General features: G+C 35.2%; 1 protein-coding gene across 4 annotated transcripts in view; it reads left to right on the forward strand.

Annotated features, from left to right (window-relative positions):
• The window catches only part of HMCN1 (hemicentin 1), a 474548-nt gene that overhangs the window by 291369 nt on the left and 160723 nt on the right, over positions 1–22456 (forward strand). For all 4 annotated transcript variants that reach the window (XM_032317251.1, XM_032317250.1, XM_032317254.1 and 1 more), the window contains 2 exons: positions 863–1017; positions 9777–9900. In XM_032317251.1, coding sequence (XP_032173142.1) covers positions 863–1017; positions 9777–9900 — 279 coding nt within the window. The remainder of the gene's footprint in view (positions 1–862; positions 1018–9776; positions 9901–22456) is intronic.

Genomic DNA, 22456 nt, shown 5'->3' on the forward strand with positions numbered 1-22456 from the left:
AAGGGCTTGTGTCAGCTCTCCAGGGTTAGCCAGAACAGGAGGGAGTGTGAATAAAGTCATTTCCAGAAATGGGGGCTAAGATGTTATGCAGGATCCAGGGTAGATAGGGGTATTCACAGAACTGGCACAGAAGACTCAGAACCATTAGTACGATGACAGAGACAGCCCTTGGCCGGGGCATTATGTGTCTCGCTTGCCTGCCAATTGGGAAGGGAGGGGCAGCAATGAGAAACTGGGGAGCCCTTTAGAAGCTCTAGCAGAGGTTTCTATGAATATCAACATTTTCCCCCTCTGTCCATGCAGGCTTTTTTTTTTTCTGCTTTTTCAATCCTGGGATGAAATATAACTAACCCTGTTTCTCAGTCTCAATTCCAATTGCTGAGGGAGGGAATCTGGCAGGTCCAGCTTAAATCATGTTCCCATTCTGTATTCAGTCAGCCTTGCTGGGGTCAAAGAGTCATGCAGTGTACATACAGGAAGAGGAAACCTACCCTGATTGAACGAGGTAGTTCTAGAGAAAGGGAGGATCAGAACAGATTGGGGAAACACACCAAAAGTTATAAGCAAAACATGTGGATTGTAGTTGCCATAAACACATCTTCTTTGGAGAACTAGAGATCCATACTTAAGAAATAAATCCTCTAAAATTGAAGGAAACTGTAAATTAAATGCATGGGATAAAATTATTTCATTGTTTCTTAAAATAAGAATTTTCCCTTTTCTAAATTTTAAAGTTTTGGGTTCTTGTATCCAGATTTTTAAGTACTTGATCCCACTGATTATGGTTTGTGTTCTCTCCCTCCGATACTCTGTCCTTCCATTCCTTCCAACTTTCCTTCCTTCCTTCCTTTCTTAAATTTAGTTCCTCCAACAATCAAATCCTCAGGCCTTTCTGAGAGAGCCATAGTGAAATACAAGCCTATCACCTTGCAGTGCATCGCCAATGGCATTCCAAATCCATCCATCACATGGTTAAAAGATGGCCAACCTATTAACACTGCCCAAGGAAACCTTAAGGTAAGTATAAATATTGTTGAGCCTCAAATGTGAAATCTACATGGATCTTCCCAGAACTAACACATTCTTCTTTTTGAATTGTAGATATTCTTGTTGGACAGGTGTTAGAGAAAATTTATCAAAATAATACGTTTTCCTTAGAGTTTTTTAGAGTTTATCTTAATATTTTTATTTGAAGAATGGAATTCATTAAAGACTAATAACATTAACAATGATAATTTTAATGTATTTGTTGATATTTTTATTATTTCAATTTATGCCTGTTTTAAATACTGAAAAACTGGTGTCTTGTGGGTGAATGAATGGTGTTCATCATTACTGACTCGGAGTATCTCCAATATACCATAGGATAAGATTAAGATAAAATAGTATCTACATAAACCTAAGTGCAATAAGTCTTTAAAAAATCTTAACTAGTTTATAAGCTTTAAGATGGCAGAGATTCAGTCCGAATAAATTCACTTCTATACCCTTCAATCTGAGTATAATTCTGGCATATAAATGTACCTCATTACATATTTCTGGATAGATAGATAAAATGATTGATTTATTTCACACTTAGATAATCTAAATTATCCATTTAAAATTCTGAATCAATAGATTTTGCTACTAGGATCAAGATACTTGATTAATGCGGACTTGAATTTTGCTTGTAGTAAGTTTTCAGTAATGAAGAATGTGTTGAGTTCTTTCCCCAGTACAAATGATGGGTATCTGCTCATTTATTATTCCTATTCCAAATCCAATGGAACTAATCTTATACATTCATGTTAGTGAGAGATTCATTATGAAGCCTTAAAACATACAGCAGGGAGATAGTCATTTATTGCACCATCATATAGAAGTTTAATTGTAAGCTGTCATGAGTAACTTTAAGAGAAAATATGAAGTATAAGAACAGATAATGTGGCAAGACTTTAGGTATTAGGTAATTCATAGAGAAAGCCTTTGAGCAGATCTCTGAAGAATACATAGGAGGAGTTAAACAAGTGAATTAATGGAAGAAAGCAGAATAGGGTATTCCAGAGATCTGTGTGGGCAAATAGCTTAAAGTAAAGGAGCATGATACTTCCGGAGGACCTGACAAGAAGCCACTGGACTGAAGAACAGAGCAGGATGAGGTGGTATTAGAGGAGACAAGGGAGTAGAAGACATTTAAGTAATAATAATGGTTTTATTTTTACTTTAAACCAATGGGAGATCTTTGAAGAGCTTTAAGAGAGTAGTGACATAATCAGATTTTCATTTTAGATAGTTACTGGCCCCAATAAAGTAATGAAGACATTTAAAGTAGATATATGGGCAGGGATGGTCCAAAACAATACTGTAAGGAGATCCTGTACTCACCTCCTCCCACAGACACATCAAATCTACTGCCATGTACAGAACAGTTCCCTCTGAAAAAGATTTGAAAACTAGCCGAACTGTTCCTCCACAACAAAGGATAAAAGGGCAACATCAAGATGGAGAGAAGAGGCAGAGAAACAATCTTGCTAAAAACCATACCATACCAACTCGCTGTAGGGAGGGATCTCACAAGTCTGCAGCTTCTCCCTGAGGAGCATGGGGTTCACTCCCTCTGTCAGGCATTACAACCCTTGGGACCTGTACTGGAGAGACAAGCCATAAAATGCCTGGCTTTGGAAACCAATGGAGCTTACATCCAAGAGACCCAAAGGACTGTCATGATCTGAGATACTACTTTTAAATGACTCACATGCAGACTTACTTACTCTGAGGCCTAGTCCAAAAATTTGAAAAGTGCCTAGACTAGACTATATGTGAAGGAGATTCATTTGTTAATTTTAAAGCATCTGCCAGAAGGACAGGGACCAATAGGGACTTTCTCCAGAACAGAGGTGCTGTCTGTCACCAGTTTTGCACTCTCCCTTCATCTTGCTAGTAAAAGCAGATGTGTGCAGACACAGCAAATTCCCACTGCCTTGCTAAAGTGGAGATGGGGAGGGTGGTGCTCTGTCTCCCAGCATTCTTCACTTGCCTTGCTAAAACTGCAGGCATGTCTCACCCCAGGTACTCTCCCACTGCCTCATTAAAGCTGACAGGCAAGCATGGCCCACACAAGGGACACCCCTTGAATGCCTGGACCCAGTAGTCCGAGGGGCTTATGTTGCAGGGCCCTATGGGACAGTAACAATAATCAGAAAAGCCATTCTTGGGAAGCTACCACACCCAATGCATTGCACACAATAAACTGGAACACACCTGGTGGTGAAAAAGGCCCATCCGCTTGTCCTGGAACTTCAACACGAGAGACAGAATTCAGGTTTGCCACATATGTAAAGGCTATGAAGGCACTCTCAGGGAGCAAATGCAGGGAAACACCACCTTTGTGTCCCCCTTGGCCTTGCTAGCTCACTGGTACTTCCCAGCAAGGGGCATACACATTTTTGTATACTGTCACCCCTCGGTGACAGTATACCTCATTTTTGTATACCTCATTTTTGCAACTGTCACCAAGGGGACACCTCCAGATCCCCTGGTCTGAAGGGCAGCAGGGTTTACATCTGCAGTCCTATGGGACTGTGTATAGTTGTGTACTTTTAAAGTGCTGCCTAGGGATCTGGCTTCTAGGCAGCATGAAACCAGGAGCTGACTGAGATCCCTTTCTTTGGAACACTGATAGGTCTTGGAATACCCTGAGTAACTGGAACCTGTCAAGAATAAATCAGGTTACTTAGGCAGTCACAAAGTCTAAAAGACAACCAAGAGCTAGGGCAGGATTGAGCAATGAGGTTAATCTACACAAGGCCACTCCTTTAAGACTGGGAATAGCTATTTTGCCTAATACTTAGAGACTCAAGCAAAATGAGGAAACAGGAGTATGTTTCAAATGGAAAAACAGAACAAAACCTCAGAAAATGACCTTCACGAAATGGAAATAAGTAATCTACCTGATAAAGAGTTCAAAGTAATGATCATAAAGATGCTCACTAAACTCAGGAAAAGAACGTGTGAACATAATGAGAACTGCAACAAAAGATAGAAAATATAAGAAAGTACCAAGCAGAAGTCACAGAGCTGAAGATACAATAATTAAACTGAAAAATACACTAGGCAGTTCAACAGCTGGTGAGATGAAGCAGAAGGACACATTGGTGACCTGGAAAACAGCAGTGGAACTCACTCAAACACAGCAGCAAAAAAAAAGAATTTTTTTTTTTTTTTTTTTTTTTTTTTTTTAATGAAGATAGCTTAAGGGACCTGTGGGGCAACGTGAACTGGAATTACATTCACATTATATGGATTCCAGAAGTGGAAGAGAGAGAAAAAGGGGCAGAAAACACATTTCAAGAAATAATGGCTGAAAACCTCCCTAAACTGGGGAAGGAAACAGATATCCAGGTCTAGGAATCACAGAGAATTCTAAATAAGACAAATCCAAAGAGATCCACAGGAAGTGACATTATAATTAAAATGTAAAAAGTTAAAGATAAGAAAATCGTAAAAGCAGAAGAGAAAAGCCATCTGTTAGGTGCAAAGGAACCCTGCCCCCATAAGACTGTCAGCTGATTTTTCAGTAGAAATCTTGAAAGCCAGAAAGGAATAGCATGATATATTTGAAGTGCTGAAAGGGAAAAAAACTTCCAACCAAGAATACACTACCCCGCAAGGTTATTATTCAACTGAAGGAGACTAAAGAGATTTTTAGAGAAGTGAAAGGTAAAAGAATTCATCATCACTAAACTGTCCCTACGAGAAATGTTAAAGGGACTTCTTAAGCTGAAAAACAAAACAAAACAAAACAAAACAAAAACCCAAAAAACATATTAACTTGTAACAAGAAAACATATGAAAGTAAAAATGTTATCAGTAAAGGTAAATATATAGTAAAGGTAGTGGGTTAATTACTTATAAAGCCAGTATGAAGATAAAAATCAAAAACAGTAAAATAAACTATAACCACAATAAACAGTTTTGGGAGATATAAAATAAAAGAATGTAAAATATGACATCAAAAATAAAATATTGTGGGGTCCAAAAATATGGAGTTTTAGAATGCATCCAAACTGAAGTTGCTATCAACATTAAAATGATCATCCTCTATGATTAAATGGAATTTATTCCAGGGATTTAAGTATGTTTCAACATTCACAAATCAACCAACGTAATACACCACATTAATGAAATGAAGGATAAAAATTACATGATCATCTCAATAGAAAAAGCATTTGACAAAAGTCAACATCCATTTATAGTAAAAACCCTCAACAAAGTGGGTATAGAGGAAACATAGCTCACCATAAGTAAGGCCATATATAACAGGCCCTCAGCTAATACCATATTCAGTGGTGAAAAACTGAAAGTTTTTACTCTAAGATCAAGTTCAAGACAAGTATTCCCACTCTCACCACTTTTATTGAACATAGTATTAGAAGTCTTATCAAGAGCAATTAGGCAAGAAAAAGAAATAAAAGTCATCCAAATTGAAAAGTATGTATTAAAAAAATCTTGCAGACTTCACCAAAAGAGTGTTAGAACTAATAAATGAAGTCAGCAAAGTTGCGAGGTACAAAATCAATATACAAAAAGTGGTTTCATTTCTATACATTAATAAGCTATCAGAAAGAGAAATTAAGAAAGTAGTCCATTTAAAATTGCATGAAAAAGAATAAAAAGAAATTTAACCAAGGAGGTGAAAGTGAAAGTCCTGTGCACTAGAAAATATAAGACTGTGATGAAAGAAATTGAAGAAGACACAAATAAATGGAACGTTATCCCATGACAATGGATTGGAAGAATTAATCTTGTTCTAATGTTCCTATCACCCAAAGCAATCTACAGATTTGGTGCAATTCCTATCAAAATTCTAGTGGCATTTTCCACAGAAGTAGAATGAACAATCCTAAAATTTGTATGGAACCACAAAAGTCCTCAAGTAGCCAAAGTGATCTTGAGAAAGAAAAACAAATCTGGAGGCATCATGCTGTTTTCAGACTGTATGACAAAGCTGTAGTAATCAAAAACAGTTTGGTATTTGCATGAAAACAGATACATAGATCTATGGAACAGAATAGAGAGCCCAGAAATAATCCTAGACATATATTGGTTGGTTAATTTATGACAAAGAAGTCAAGAATACACAGTGGGAAAATGATACTCTCTTCAATAAATGATGTTGCAAATATTGGACAGTCACAGGCAAAAGAATGAAATCAGAATGCTATCTTAAATGCTACGTAAAAATCAGCTCAAAATGGATTAGAGACTTGAATGTAGAACCTGAAACTACAAAACTCCTCTAAGAAAATACAGGTAATAAGCTTCCTGAAAACAGTCTTGGCATTGAATTTTTAGATCTGACTCCCAAATCAAAGACAACAAAGGCAAAAATAAACAAGTGGGACTACATCAATCCAAAAAGCTTCTGCACAAGAAAGCAAACCACCAACAAAATAAAGAGGCAACCTATTAAATGAAGGAAAAATTGTAAATCATATATCTGATAAGAGATTAATATTGAAAGTATGAAAAGAGCTCAACTTAATAGTAAAAACATGAGCAATCTGATTAATAAAATGGGCACAAGATATAACTAGACATTTTCCAAAGTCATATAATGTACAACAGGCACATGGACAAGTGTTTTATATCAGTAATTATCAGGGAAATGCATATTAAAGCCACGAGGCACCACATCCACCTGTTTGAAGACTGTTATCAAAGAGACAAGAAATAAGTGTTGGTAAGGATGTGGGGAAAAGGGAACCTTGGTGTGCTGTTGGTGGGAATTTACATAGTGCAGCCACTGTGGAAAACAGTATGGAGAGTCCTCAAAAAATAAAAATCAGAGTCACCATTTGATTCAGCAATTCCATTTCTGGGTATTTATCCAAAGAATATGAAAACCCTAAATCAAAAAGACATACGCATCCACCTGCTCATTGCAGCATTATTTATAATAGGACTTGCAAACAACCGAAGTGTTCATCAGTAGATGAATGGATAAAGATATCACATACACACACACACGAGAATACTATTCAGTCATTACAATAAAAGAATGAAGTCTCACCACTTGTGACAACAAGGATAGACCTTAAGGGATTATGCTAATTGATATGTCAGACACAGAAAGATAAATACCATGTGATTTCACTTATATATGGAATCTAAAAAATAAAAGAAACAAAACTCATGGATACACATAGAACAGATTGGTGGTTGCCAGAGGAGAAGGGAGTTGAGAGGTGGGCAAAATAGGTGAAGATGGTCAAAAGGTACAAACTCCCAGATATTAAGTAAATAAGTCATGGGGATATAATTACAACATAGGGACTATACTCAATAATACTATTCTGCATACTTGAAAGTTAACAGGTGAGTAAGTCTTCTAAGTTCTCATCACAAGAAAAAAATGTGTTAACTTTGAAGACTAGACTTGTGGTGATCACTTTGCAGTATGTACGAATATCAAATTAAGTTGCACACTTGAAACTAATACAATATATGCCAATTTTACCTCCAAAAATAAATTTAAAAATATAAAGAGTAGATATGTGGGAATCTGTTAGGACTTACTCATCTAGGAGAGAGAGGATATTGAAATTTGAACTCACATTCCAGCCATGAAGATGAGGATATATGGATATATTTGAGAATTATTGTTTCAATCATTAGAACTCAGTGATAAGTTGCATACGAAAGTTGAGGGAGCAGGAAATATCAAGGAAAACTTGGGGAAACTAACCTATACAGATGTGTATCTTATGATGTCATTCAGTGAGACAGGAGACTTTGGAGGACAACTCATTTAGAGGCAAAAAAACTAGATTTAAGTTTTAGAGTTTGAGAGGTTAAGTTGACTTTGAAATAAAGTGGAGGTCAGGTAGACCATGGATTATATGCTCCTGGTGCTCAAAGGAGAGTTCTGGCTGGAGATATTGACACATAGTGATATTTGAAAGCATAGACATGAACGAGTTAATCTAAGGGAAGAGTAAAGAGTGAGAAAAAATAGAAGAGAGAACCAACTTCATCCAGAGTCTTAAAAAATTATGGCATTTAAAGGCCATGTGCAGAAGTCTAGAAGTGAATATTAATGTATGAATGTGCTGCTTAATGAGTTTAGTACACTGTGGCTGGAGAATAGGTCAAGTGGGAGTTTAGTATGGAGAGCAGATCATTTGGGGTCAGAATGTGGCAAGCCTGGAGAACTATGCTGAGTTCAGATTTCATTCTGGGTAAAGTGGGGAGCTATGAGTGAGCTTTGAAGGGGAACTGGTAAAAGGATCAAATTCGCATTTTAGACAAATTATTCTGGCAATGGTATATAAGATAGATTAACATTTGGGGGAGGTTGGAGACACTGGAATATAAATTAAGAAACTATTATAATCCCACAGTGGTTGTGAGAATGGAAAGTAGAGGGTCTGAAAAACTTAGAGTAGTATAACTAATAGGAGAGTCAGAGTGAGCTCTGAAATCAAGATGACTTGGAGAATAGTTGTGCTCTTAAACAATGTTGGAAACATGCAATGAAAGTAGGTCTGGAGATAGAAGGCAACAGTTAAAAGCCTTGTTTTGGATGTGTTAAATTTCATGTGCTAACGCATCCAGCAGATTAGCTGGAACAGCAAGTGTGGCAGTTAGGAAAGGAATTGAGGCCAGTACTATAAATTTCAGAGTCTGCACAAGATTCTTCACTGAAGCCATGAATTTGGATGAAAACTATCAGAAAGCTGAGCTTTATGCTTAAGGGACGGGAAGAGGAAGCAGATTCTGTGGTCTCCTAAGAAAGAGATTGTGGGGCGCCTGGGTGGCTCAGTGGGTTGAGCCTCTGCCTTCAGCTCGGGTCGTGATCCCAGGGTCCTGGGATCGAGCCCCACATTGGGCTCTCTGCTCAGCGGGGAGCCTGCTTCCCTTCCTCTCTCTCTCTGCCTGCCTCTCTGCCTACTTGAGATCTCTGTCTGTCAAATAGATAGGTGAAATCTTTAAAAAATAAAACAAAATAAAGGTTGAATCATGGCAGTTTAATATGATTTGACCTTATGAAAAAAAAAAAAAAGAAAGTCAGAGATTGAGAATGGAAGACATTTTTGTTATCTTCAACACAGATACAGAGAAAAGAGTGGTTCAGGAGTAGGGGGTCAGTAATGCCAAATGCTGTAGATGGTGAAAGAGAAGATGAGCTTACTACATAAGGTGCTGGATATTGTGATTAGAAGCTATTGAAAACCTCTGAATAATCAGTTTCAAAGAATACCCACTGAATCACTAGTTCCAAAATGCTGAAGGCTAGTTGCAATAGGTTTAAGAGAGAAATGAGGAAAAACAATCAGGAAGAAATTTATCTGCACTACCATTACTCGTATTTTATAATTTCTATTGTTTTTCTGGCCCCCATGACCATTTAATCAAAAAAGATTGTTGTCTTAAAAGTATTTATGAAGTGTTACATAAATGTGACCGTATTTTTTTTTAAGTAGCTTAAATTTTCATCACATACCTCATGGTTCAGTGCTAAAGTCTTTTGTTCAGTGAAGTTTTATGACTGTACCAGCAGTTTGGCCTTCAGTTACTTTATTTTGTGTTCCAATCAATAAGAAAAATTTTTCAATCAAATCAGTCTTTTTTTTTTTTTTTTGGTACAATGAAGTGATCTGGTTCTAATCTATCAAGAGATACTTAAGATTGGCTAATTAAATAGCATAAATTTAAATGAATTTGTCTATCTCAGCAAATGCTTTCAAGTCCAGTGTAAAGTACAAAGTGCTGCCATGCTTTCTGCTTCCTGTTAGATCCAGTCTTCTGGTCGAGTTTTACAAATTGCCAAAGCCCTGATGGAAGATGCTGGCAGATACACATGTGTGGCAACCAACGCAGCTGGGGAAACACAGCAGCACCTCCAGCTACATGTCCATGGTAATGTCATTCCCATCTTAACAAAAGAACATTTCTATTTTTTTTTTTAACATGATGGGTCTTTTTTATTGAATTACACTGTGAAAGAAACAAGTGTTTATTTTCATCTGTGTGAAAAAAATAGTTTTTTTTAAATCATTGTTGTAATTATAATTGCTCATATTAAGATAGCTGTTCGTCAAGATATCTGTTAAGATCGCCAGGTTGCCAAATAGGATTCGCTAGAGCTCATAAATAAATAAACATACTACCCTATGTTTTTAATTATTTTAATTCTGTTGACTAATAACTTTGTACAGGAAATTTTTGTTGTGAAGAGAGAGTTGCAGGATTGTTCTTAGCATTTTCTGTGATTTTCTTTGCTGGCTGTATGAGGGATTTTGATAAGTAGACGCTATCCTTAACTCAAGATCTTCTCTCATGTACTTTAAAGGGGGATTTTGTAAGTAGAAGCTATTCTTGACTCAAGATCTTCTCTCATGTACTTTAACAAAAAGTCTGGGTGACCATGGACTATCTCATGAATATTACAGCTTCATAATAAACTTAAAAGATGATTTGACCTTGAATGTGAGACTTCAGATCTCTGGAGTCTCATTAGAAAAGGGTCATGAATTGTAGGCTTGGACTTTCCTGATTAAAGAAGGCTATCCAAGATTTCCATGTATACCTTTTCATTTTCTCTAATCCTTGTGATTGCTTGTGAAATCCTTTATTCATTCACTTCATTTATTCTTCATTCATTTATTCATATATTCACTTTACATTTACTGAATTATTTAACCTAAAAAGATGCTCTAGGATCTAGCTTGATTCCAGTTATATTATCAGTAGGCAATCAAATCTTTAAAAATCTTAAAAAATGAAAAATCTTAAAAAATATTAATCTTAAATCTTAAAAATCTTCAAAAAATGAAAAAGTAAACTGTAAGTGAATGAAAAAATTTTAATTGGACATTAAATTCTTCTCATTTACTTCTTTATGTATTTTATTTTATTTAAACCAATGAGTTTAAAGATTCAGATCATCAGTTCCCTAAATGTTTTCAATAAAACAATGTGTTTTCCCCCTTTCCCCAAATATGAACACCTAATTTATGGATGTCATACACACAAAGCATGTTCCTTAAGAGGACTTTAATTTTTCATTTACTAATTGACTTAAAGGCCAATATCTGATTATAACTATCTTGAAATCAGCTTAATTGAAATTGACCCTGCTTTCCCTTAAGTTACTTTAAATTTACCTTGTTCCTCATAAGGCCTTCTGTCTTTCCATAGTGTTTTCTGGCAGCTGTCTCCAGCACATACTGAGATTTCCACTTCCATCTAAGAGTGTTCTGTGGGGGGGCTTACTTTCCTTTCCCCATTTTCCTACCCAAAGGCTCCTTTTCTCATCATTGTACAGGCTATTTATCTTTTCCCTTAAAATAATTTCAGTCCTTATCTAGTCTCCATTGTTGGTTAAAGGAAACAGTCACGTGGGATAACGTGATGTGCTGCCATCATCTCAGGCTCCAGAGTCAGACCAATTGTGGTTTAAATTCTATGCTAACCATGATCTATGTAACCTTTAGTCAACCATTTAATTTCTCTGGGTATCTGACTTACAGAGTGCTTTGGGGGTTTTGAGGTGTTAGATGTAAAATATTTCCCACTTTTACTGTCTCCAGTGGTATCAAAAAGAAGGGTATTTTTGTTCTCTAGACTGGATTAAAATATTAAATGAAGACTGTATATTGAAGGACAGAGTATGTTTCTCTAGAGCTGGAACAAACCAAACTTCAGTGTTCATAAAAATCATATGTATTACATGTTAAAAATACAGCTTCCTGGGCCCAGTTCCAGATCTCCTGAAACAGCTTTCTGATGCAAGTGGTCTGTATGTCATTACTCAGAGAAACATTGGCCCAGACTTTAAGAACTGGCTTAGAGCCTTATTAATGTAGTCAAAAATTATTGAAAACCAGAGTTCATGAAAGAAATTAAGGATTCCATCAAAAACAAAGCAACAACAGAAATAAACAAACAAAAAAAAACTCCCAGAGTCAATACCTAAGAAAACATAAGTCAATTAACCTACAATCTGAATATGGTAACAAAATATATGTTAGCAAGGATTGTGATTAGGGTACACACCTATACAGAAAATCATCAGAGAGAGGGGCAACAAGCCAGAAGACATCTGAGGTAATGTGAAAAGAAACAGAAGGTTAGTCACTGTAAGGATTTATTAAGTGCTACCATATTGGATGGAGAATATAAAACACTCTTCTTGATACAAATCACAAATGAAATAGAGGTAAGATATGTTATAGTACCTGAAAATGTTTTACTAATATGACCTTGACTTGTTCAGATAACAGGTCACCAATCTGAAAGGAGACTAAATGATGAAGTAAACTTCTAATATAATACTAATTATGATCAACCCAAAGGGAAGTAATTGGCCACTGTACAGGAATCTGGACAGAAAGCTGACATATCACCTTGGCACTCCTGATACCTGATGTCACATTGGATGCAAATGGCTCCCAACTTGATTCTGTCCCCTTCAATACTTATATTAATAACTTCAGTGTGAATTGGAGAAGTTAATAAAAAGTGCAGAAATTTCTAAAGGATTAGTTGACCATAGATTTCAAAAAGATTTCAGAAGTTAAAATGACAAGTTAATCATGTAAAACACTACGTAAGAACAGGTTTGGAGCAGAGTGGCTTAAAGACACCACACATTGAAATACTAGAGATATCAATGGCGTTCTGCAATTACTATAGATACAATCATTCAATTTCATAATAAAGCTAAGTAACCTTAAAAGTCAGTCATATTACAATATAAACAATAAGAAAGGAGTTAGCCCTGTTATACTTTTGCTCTCTGAATTCTTCTGAAGTGTTATATCCATTCCTGGTGCTGTATATTAAGAGGGACATTGAAATATCTATAGAGAAGCAACTATCATTTAATTTATTTTTTTTTAAAGATTTTATTTATTTGTCAGAGACAGAGGGAGAGAGAGCGAGCGAGCACAGACAGACAGAGAGGCAGGCAGAGGCAGAGGGAGAAGCAGGCTCTCCACCGAGCAAGGAGCCTGATGTGGGACTCGATCCCAGGACCCTGGGATCATGACCTGAGCCGAAGGCAGCCGCTTAACCAACTGAGCCACCCAGGCGTCCCATCATTTAATTTATTTTTTAAAAAATAATTTATTTAACCAATCTTTAGTTGCTTTCTGAGGAAAAGAAACTCAGTTTTACTGATGGGTTAACACATTTAGCAAATGAGCATTTACTATAATTGGCATCCAACTGTATTCAATCCTAAGAAATTCAACTTTACAATTGTTTAGTATTTTCCTTTTTTATAAAAAAAGATTGTAGATGCTTCCATTCTTTGCAAGCACTTAAAAAAGTGTTTTCAAAAGGCTAAGTAAGGGTGGATTTTCTCCTGGAAAACATAGAAGACTAAGTCATAATCATGAGGAGAGGAACATTCTTATGATCCCCTAGGTTTCTTAGGGGAAGTTCAGTCCATTATAGAAGGCAGAGACTCTCAGTAGGTGGTCCTTTTTGATCATCAAAGTTTCATAATTCTGAAAGTTCTAATTCTCTAAACCAAACTATGAAATTTTATCTAAACCTCGGATATTTGCCAAGTGAGACAGATGTTTCCACAAACAGATGATTACTTGGAGTTTAATGTCTCAAGCATTCATTACATCTGCACTTAATTATATCCTAGGAAAGAGTAACCAAGGTGAAACACCCAAAAGTGGCATGTTGTGGTTAAAAGCATGGGCTTTGAATTTGTGTCCCTATACTGCCAAGTAAAACATGAGGACAATAGGCCTAGATACTAACTTTTTAAATCTGTTTTTTTCCTCTGTAAAATGGGAAGGATAATGATAATATAATCGGAAGGTTGTTGTGAGGATTGAATGAAAGACTACATGTGCTTACAAACTTATAAACTTAGCCTGGTGCCTGGTTTCTAGTTATCATCTGTAAATGGTAGGCTAACACCTGTTTTGGCCAAGTGGATATTTGGGTTTAGCCCTTCTCACAGCACCAACATTCTCAAAATGTATCTGAAGTTCTGGTGGCTTTACTGTTGGCCAGGAACCATCTTGGGTCTGTATTAGTCGTCTGGTGAAAACATTAGTAGAGCACCCCTTAATTTAATTTTATTATTCTGAAGTATTTGCTTGGCTAACATCTGCTAACACCCACTTAAGAAATGTTCTTCTATCGTTTCTGTGTTTTGCTTAATAGCTCACTTGTGACCTAAAGGAGACTTGAGAATGTTGTGGGGAATTTTTTTCCTTTTTCTTTTTTTAATGGATAAATTCAGAATTCTACTATTGTCTTAGTATAAATAAATTTATTACCCATTATATCATAATTTTGGTGGTTGGGTGGGATTAACTCACTTTTAAATCAGTTATGTATTCAATTGAATTTAGGATATGAAAAGTCAACACACCTGTGAGTAATTAAAGTCATAGGTAAAGTTTTGCCCATGATATGTTCAGAAGCAGGTATTGTGGTTTTGGGATGGTAATGCTCATGCAGCTTTTGGAAGAAGGAGAATGGAGAAAAAAACCCAACAAATTGAATATAATCCAACCTCTTGCTTGGAGTATGCAGACTTTATTGTTACCATAAGATCTTGTTACCTTACTAATGTTTCTGTCTCAAACAGTGCTCATTGAAATTCAAAACTGCAAGATGATTCTTTTAAATGCTAGAAGGAAATAATATATATATATATATACATATACGTATGTATATGACATCATCTTTATCCATTCATCTGTTGTTGAACACTTAGATTGTTTCCATATCTTGGCTATTGTGACTAATGCGCTAATGAACATGGCAGTAGATATGTCTCTGAGATACTATTTCATTTCCTTCAACTATATGCCCAGAAGTGGGATTGCTGGATCATATGGAAGTTCTATTTGTCATTTTTTGAAGAGCCTCCACAATGGCAATAGCAATTTACATTCCCACCAACAGTATACAAGGGTTCCTTTTTCTCTACATCCTCACCAACACTCATTGTCTCTTGTGCTTTTTATAATAATCATTCTAACACATGTGAGATGATATCTTATTGTGGGTTTGATTTGCCTTTCTCTGATGACAAGTGATGTTGAGCACATTTTCATGAATCTGTTGGTCACTTCTTAGTCTTTTTTGGAAAAATGCCTATTCACATCCTTTGCCCATTATTTAATCTATTTGTTTTTTTTTACTTTTGAGTTTATAAGTTTCTTATGTATTTCAGATATATGGTTTGCAAACTTTTCTTCCATTTAGTACATTTTCATTTTCATTTTGTCAATTGTTTTCTTCGCTATACAGTTTTTAGTTTGCTGTAGTCCCACCTGTTTATTTTGCTTTTGTTGTTTGTGCCTTTGGTGCCATATCCCAGAAATCAGTACTAAAATTAATGTTAACTAACTTTCCCCATATGTTTTCTTCTAGGAGTTTTGTGGTTTCAGGTCTTATATTTAAGGCTTTCATCCATTTTAAGTTAATTTTTGAGTACTACACTGTCTTGATTACACTAATTGATTTTCATATGTTAAACCAACCCTGCCTTCCTAGGATTAGACGCTCTTGGTCATGGTGCTTAATTTGTTTTCTCTGTTGCTGGATTCATCTTATTAGTATTTTCTTGATTATTTTTGTCTGTCTTCATAAGGGATATTGGACTGTTGGGTGCTTACATTGACTCTGTCTGTTTTTATTATCATGGTAAAACTAGCCTCTTAGAATGGTTTGAAAAGTCTTCCCTCTGCTCTATTTTGAGAGGTTTGTGAAGGATTCACATTAATTTTTCTTAAATGTTTTGTAGAATTCCCAGTAAAGCCATTTGAGCCTGGGATTTTCTTTATGGGATGTTTTTTATTACTGACTTAATTTTTATATTTTTATTTATCTATTCAGATTTTCTATTTTTTTCTGAGTCAGTTTCAGTAATTGGTGACTTTCTAGAAATCATCTGTTTCATCTGGATTATCTAATTTATTGGCACACACTTTTTTTATAATTCCCTCATAGTCCTTTTTAATTCTGTAAGGTCCATAGTAATGACCTTAGTAATAATAATAATGGCCAGAAATGACCATAGTAATGACGAGTTTTTATTCCATGACCCTTCTTTCATTTCTAATTGTAGTAATTTAGTCTTCTCTCTTTTGTCTTTGTCAGTTTATCTAAAATTTTGTCCATTTTGTTGATCTTTTCAAAATATCAGGTTTTGGTCTTATTGATTTGCTCTTTCATTTTTCTTTTGTCTGTTTAATTTATTTATGCTCTAATGTTTATTATTTCCTTCCTTCTAATTGTCTTGGATTTACTTTACTCATCTTTTTTTCTGGCTTCTCGAGGTAGAATGTTAGATTATTGATTTGAGATTTGTTTTTGATATAGTTGTTTATAGCTACACATTTTATTCTAATCATTATTTTGTGTGTATCCCATAAGTTTTGGTATGTTGTCTTTTTATTTAAATTTATCTTAGAGTATTATCTAATATTTCATATGATTTCTTTGACCACTTAGTTACTTAAGAGTGTTACTTAATTTCCATATATTTGTGAATTCCCCAAATCTCTCTTGTTATTGAGTCATAATTTTATTCCACTGTGGTTAGAGAACATACTCTGTGTGGTTTTAATCCTTTTAAATGTATTGGGACTTGTTTTATGCCTAACTTACAGTCTGTACTTGAGAATGTAACATTTGAGAAGAATGTGTATTCTGCTGTTGTTGGAGAGTGTTCTATGTGTACATGTGGTTTATACTGTTGTTCAAACCTTCTGTTTTCTCACTGATTTTCTATTTAGTTGTTCTACCCATTGAAACTGGAATATTGGTGTCTTCAACTATTATTGTTGAATTATCCGTTTCTCCTTTTGATTGTGTCAGTTTTTATTCCATGTATCTTGAGACTCTCTTATGTAAATGCATGATTATAGTTGTTATATCTTTTTATGTGTTCACAGTATCATTTAAAATTGTCCTACATTTTGCTAGTAATTTTTGTTTTAAAGTCTATTTTGTTCCATATCGGTGTAGCCTCTGTGATTTTTGTTTGGTTATTATTTGTATGGTATATCTTCTTATACTCTTTACTTTCAACCTACTTGCATCTTTGATTCTGAAGTGTGTCTTTTATAGACAACATTTAATTGGGTCATGTTTTTATTTTTTATTTTTAAAATCTCTTCTTCTAGTCTGTGCATTTGAGAAGTGTTTAATTCATTTACACTTAATGTAATTATGGACATGATAGTTTTATGGTATACCATACTATTTTTTATATGTATTATGTCATTGAGTTTTTTTTTCTCCATTACTGCTTTTTTATATTAAATAACTAATCTCTTGTGTATCATTTTGTTTATCTTGTTTCTTTTACTATATTTTTTTAGTTTATTTTTTGTAGTTGCCTTGAGGATAACAATTAGCATCTTAATAATATACTATGGATTAATAATTTAATTTCAATTGTATAAAGAGCTTTGTTCTTTTATACTCTCTTCCATTTTCCCTCATTTGTCTTATTATTACCATACAAATTGCACCTTTATTCATCATGATTCCATCAGTATGGACTTGCAATTACTGATTTATGCTATTGTCTTTTAAATCAGAGAGGAGACAAAAGTTATGCTTGAAATATAGTTTTACTATCTTTACTATTAGTTACTTCTACTAGTGCTCTTTATTTCTTCATGTGTATTAGAGTTACTATTTCTTTGCAACCTGAAGGACCTTTAGTATTTCTTGTAAGGCTGGGGACTAGCAGTGAATTTTCTGGGGTTTTTTTGTTTTTTGTTTTTTGTTTTTTGTTTTGTCCATGAATGTTTTAATTTCTCCTTCAAAAGAATAGTTTTGGTAGAGATAGAATTCTTTGCTGATAGTCTTTTTCTTTTCAGCAATCTTAATAAGTCTCCCAATGCCAATGTTTTTTTGATGAATAATCAGCTGATTGACTTATTGAGGCTTCCTGTACATGATAAGTCACTTCTGTACCTTGCTGCTTTTAAGATTTTCTCTTTATCATAATATATATAGGTGTGGATTTCTTTGAGTTTACCCAATTTAGAGTTTGTTAAACTTCTTAAATGTGTCCATTAATGTTTTCATTAATATTGGGGAAGCTTTCAACCATATATCTTCAAGTATTCTCTCTACACTTTTCTTTCTCTCCTCCCCTTTGGAACTTTCATTATGCATAATGCTTGATGGTGTCCCACAGGCCTCAGAGTCATTTCTGTTAATTTTTCTTTGTTCTTTTTTCTTTCTGCTCCTAAACTTGGATCATTTCAATTAACCTTTCAATTACTGATTCTTTCTTCTTCCAACTCAAATATTTCACTTTTAAATTTTAGACTTTCTATTTGTTTCCAGTTCTTGATCAATTCTCTCTATTTAGTGAAACATCATTCTCCTAATTTCCTTTAGATCTTTAGACAATTGTTTCTTTTAACTCTTGGAATGTAATAAAATAGCTAATGAATTTTTAAATTTTTATTTATTTATTTATTTATTAGAGGCCAAGGGGAAGAGACAGAGAATATCTCAAGCAGACTCCATACCCAGCACAAAGCCTGACACAGGGCTCAATCTCATGACCCTGAGATCATGACCTGAGCTGAAATCAAGAGTTAGATATTTAACTGACTGAGACACCTAGGCATCCCTTAAAATAGCTGATTTAAAGTAATTATTTAAAAAGTTCAATATCTGGGCTTCCTTGTGGACATTTTCTCTTGACTGTTTTTTTTCCTGTGCATGGACCATGCTTTCTTATTTCTTTGCATGTCTCCTAACCTTTGTTAAAAAGTAGACGTTTTAAATAAATATGGCTTGCAATGATGCTCAACATCAAGAATCATCAGAGGAATGCAAATCAAAACATATACCCTCACACCTGTCATAATAGTTAAAACACAACACAAGAAACAACAAGAATTGACAAAGATGTTGGGGGAAAGGAATACTTGCGCACCGTTAGTGGGAATGCAAACTGGTGTAACCACTGTGGAAAACAGTACATAGGTTCCTCGAAAAAATAAAAATAGAATTACCTATGATCCAATAATTCCATTGTTGGGTATTTACCCAAAGAATGCAAAAACACAGAGAGGACTGGGTGGCTCAGTCATTAAGCATCTGCCTTCAGCTCAGGTCATGATCCCAGGCTCTTGGGATCAAGCCCCACACCAGGCTCCCTGCTCAGCGAAAAGCCTGCTTCTACCTCTCCCACTCCTCCTGCTTGTGTTCACTCTCTCACTGTATCTTTCTCTGTCAAATAAACAAATAAATCTTTTTAAAAAAGAATACAAAAACACTAATTCAAAAAGATACATGAACCCCTGTATTTATTGCAGCATTACTTACAATAGCCAAATTATGGAAGCAACCCAAGTGTTCATCAATATATTAATAGATAAGGAAAATGTGGTATTGTAAGATAGATAGATGGATGGTAGAGAGACAGCTGTAGTGGAATATTACTTAGCTGTGAAAAAGAATGAAATCTTACCACTTGCAACAACATGCCTGCATCTAGAGAGTATAATGCTAAGTGAAATAAGTCAGTCAGAGAAAGACAAATATGATAGGCTTTTACTTATATGTAGAATTTAAGAAACAAAAGAACAAAGAAAGTGGTGCCTGGGTGGCTCAGTCGTTAAACGTCTGCCTTCAGCTCAGGTCATGATCCCAGGGTCTGGGATCGAGCCGCACATCAGGCTCCCTGCTCAGCGGGAAGCCTGCTTCTCCTTCTCCCCTCAACCCTGCCCACTTGTGTTCCCTCACTCACTGTGTCTTTCTCTGTCAAATAAATAATAAAATCTTTAAAAAAATTTTTTTTAAATAAAAGAACAAAGAAAAAGAGATAAACCAAAAAACTGACCCTTAGCTATGGAGAACAAACTGATGGTTACCACCAGAAGGGAGGTGGTCAGGGCAATGGATGAAATAGGTGAAGGAGATTAAGAGTACACTTAACATGATGATCACTGTTGATGTATATAATTATTGAATCACTATATTGTACGCCTGAAACTAATGTAACACTATACTTTAACTATACTAGAATTAAAAAATAAAAATTAAAAAAATAATAATATAATGTGGCCATTTTGGAAACCATATTCCTTTCTTTCCATAGTTGTTGTGGTAGTTATAACTGCTGTTGCTGGGGTTTTTGTTTAAACAGTCAAGTTTGAGGCAATTTGTTGTGAAAGCAAGAGGAAACTAATATCATGAGTTTTCTGAACAATTTCTGTGAAGTCTGTTTTTACAGATTTAACATTCCCCTGGGGAAAAGGCTGTTTGCACTAAGCAAACTCTGAATCTGATTAAATAAAGAGAAGTCCTTTGAGTGTGGATTTTGAGGCAAGGGCCAGATAGGTCAAACAGTGACAGTTTTCTAGGAATGATGCTCTTAGGTAGCTCCAAACCCATTCTGCTTCTTTCAGTATCTGCTATGCTGCTTTTTCCACTGTGGTTGCTACGCTATCTGTTTTCAAGTTTACTCCTGATCTGTGGAGAGAGTGGTGGGAATAGAGGGAGATAAAATGCCATAAAACTCACTGCTGTTAATGAGATTTCGTTGTTTTTCTTGAATAAACACTTCTTGGATTGTTGCAAGTCTTTGGTTAATTTCCAGAGTTCTGAAAAAGTTGATTTTCACAAATTTTCCAGAGTTCTTGTTTCTTTTACGGAGGAGTGGATTTTTGGAGTTCTTACTCTGCCATTCTTGCCGACATCTCATCTTTTTTTTCTTTAAGTTCTCTAGGGGAGGAAAAATAGCCAACTCACTCCATACCTCTTACATTTCTTATTCTTACCATAATGTTTTATTATAGCAGTTACATAGTCTGTCAAAGCCTTCAGTGATCACTTCAGTCCAGAAGGCTTCAAGTGAGTATTTAAATAACTGTTTAGAAGGAATGTGTCATGGACTAATTATTTTTCCTTTTCAGTTGGAAAAGTCATATAGCCATATTTAAAGGTCTTTTGTGTTTAAATACCATATCATTCATCTGCATTCAGTGCAGAAAACAGAAACATTCTAGGCATTTCAAGCAGGAAGGATTAACACACCAAATTAAATGCAAACAGATATGAAGGAGGATTGGGTTCTAGGCTTTGTCTTCAGGACGACCTCCAGAAATACATACAGAGATCTGACCACAAAGACATTTACCCTAAGGACAGATTTTATTATTAACTTGTTGAAAACCAACTTTGAGTTTCATTGCCTTTTGTTGTTCCGTTTTGCTTTTTTTTTTTTTTTTTTTTGGTATTGTGTTCTGCTTTAATTTTTATTATTTCTTTATCCCTGATAAAGAAATGGTTTTTGGTTTTTTCTGGATTCTGAGTTGAATGTGTAGACCACTTATTCCCATTTTTCTTAGTTTTTAATATGTTAAATAGGGCCCTAGGATTTCCTTTGAGTACTATACTGTATAGCAAGTTGACATAGTGTATGTTTTCGTTTTAATCAGTCTCATTCTATTTTATTTTTTTCTTTAAACTTTTGTCTTGATTTCCTCCTTAATGATGTCTGCCCCTTATAAAGAGCTTTTTGTTTGTTTTTGATTTCTACTCATTTTTATTATAGTCTTATTAAATTGTGGTTATAAATGATTTCTTGAGATTTTGCAGCCTCATAATATAGTAAGTTATGAAAATATTCTATGGGCATTTGAAAAAAACATTTTTCTTTGTTAACTTCAAGTGTACATAGACACAAATATACACGCACAGTCTGGATAGGTAATTTGTTTTTCAAATTCTTTAAAACTTAATTTTTATTTTACTATAATCAGTTCCTGAGAAAGGTGCACTAAAATATACTACTTCCAGATTTTTCAAAATTTTCCTGCTCTTTAGCAACTTCTGCTTTGTTGTTCAATGCATAAAGCGTTGCAATTATAACATATTCTTCATGAATCGTGACCTTTTAAGTAATAGAAAGCATGTTGCTTTGTCATGTTTAATGATTTTTGCTCAGTATACCAGTTCGTCAGAAATTGATGTCACCCTGTTGTCTGGCATATGTTTTCCCAGCTCTTTATTGTCAGTATTTTTGTGAGTTTTATATTTATGCTCTTTATCCACTTGGAATTTTTTATTAAAGAAAATAGTGTTGGGGGAACCTGGGTGGCTCAGTCAGTTAAGGGTCTGCCTTCAGCTCAGGTCATGATACCAGGGTCCTAGAATGGAGCCCCACATTGGGCTCCCTGCTCAGTAGGGAGCCTGCTTCTCCCTCTCCCTCTGTTTCCTGGCTCATGCTCTCATTCTCACTCTCTCTCTCTATCTCAAAATAAATAAATAAAATCTTAAAAAACAAATAGTGTTGGGGCACCTGGGTGGCTTAGTCAGTTAAGCATCTGACTCTTTGATTTCAGTTCAGGTCATGGTCTCAGTGTCAAGGAACAGAACCCCGCATTGGGGTTTTGCTCAGCAGGGTTCTTCTTTGGATTCTCTCTCTCTCTCCCTCCAACCCTCTCCTTCA

This window comes from Mustela erminea, chromosome 17 (genome assembly GCF_009829155.1).
Source record: "Mustela erminea isolate mMusErm1 chromosome 17, mMusErm1.Pri, whole genome shotgun sequence".
Lineage (NCBI taxonomy): Eukaryota > Metazoa > Chordata > Mammalia > Carnivora > Mustelidae > Mustela > Mustela erminea.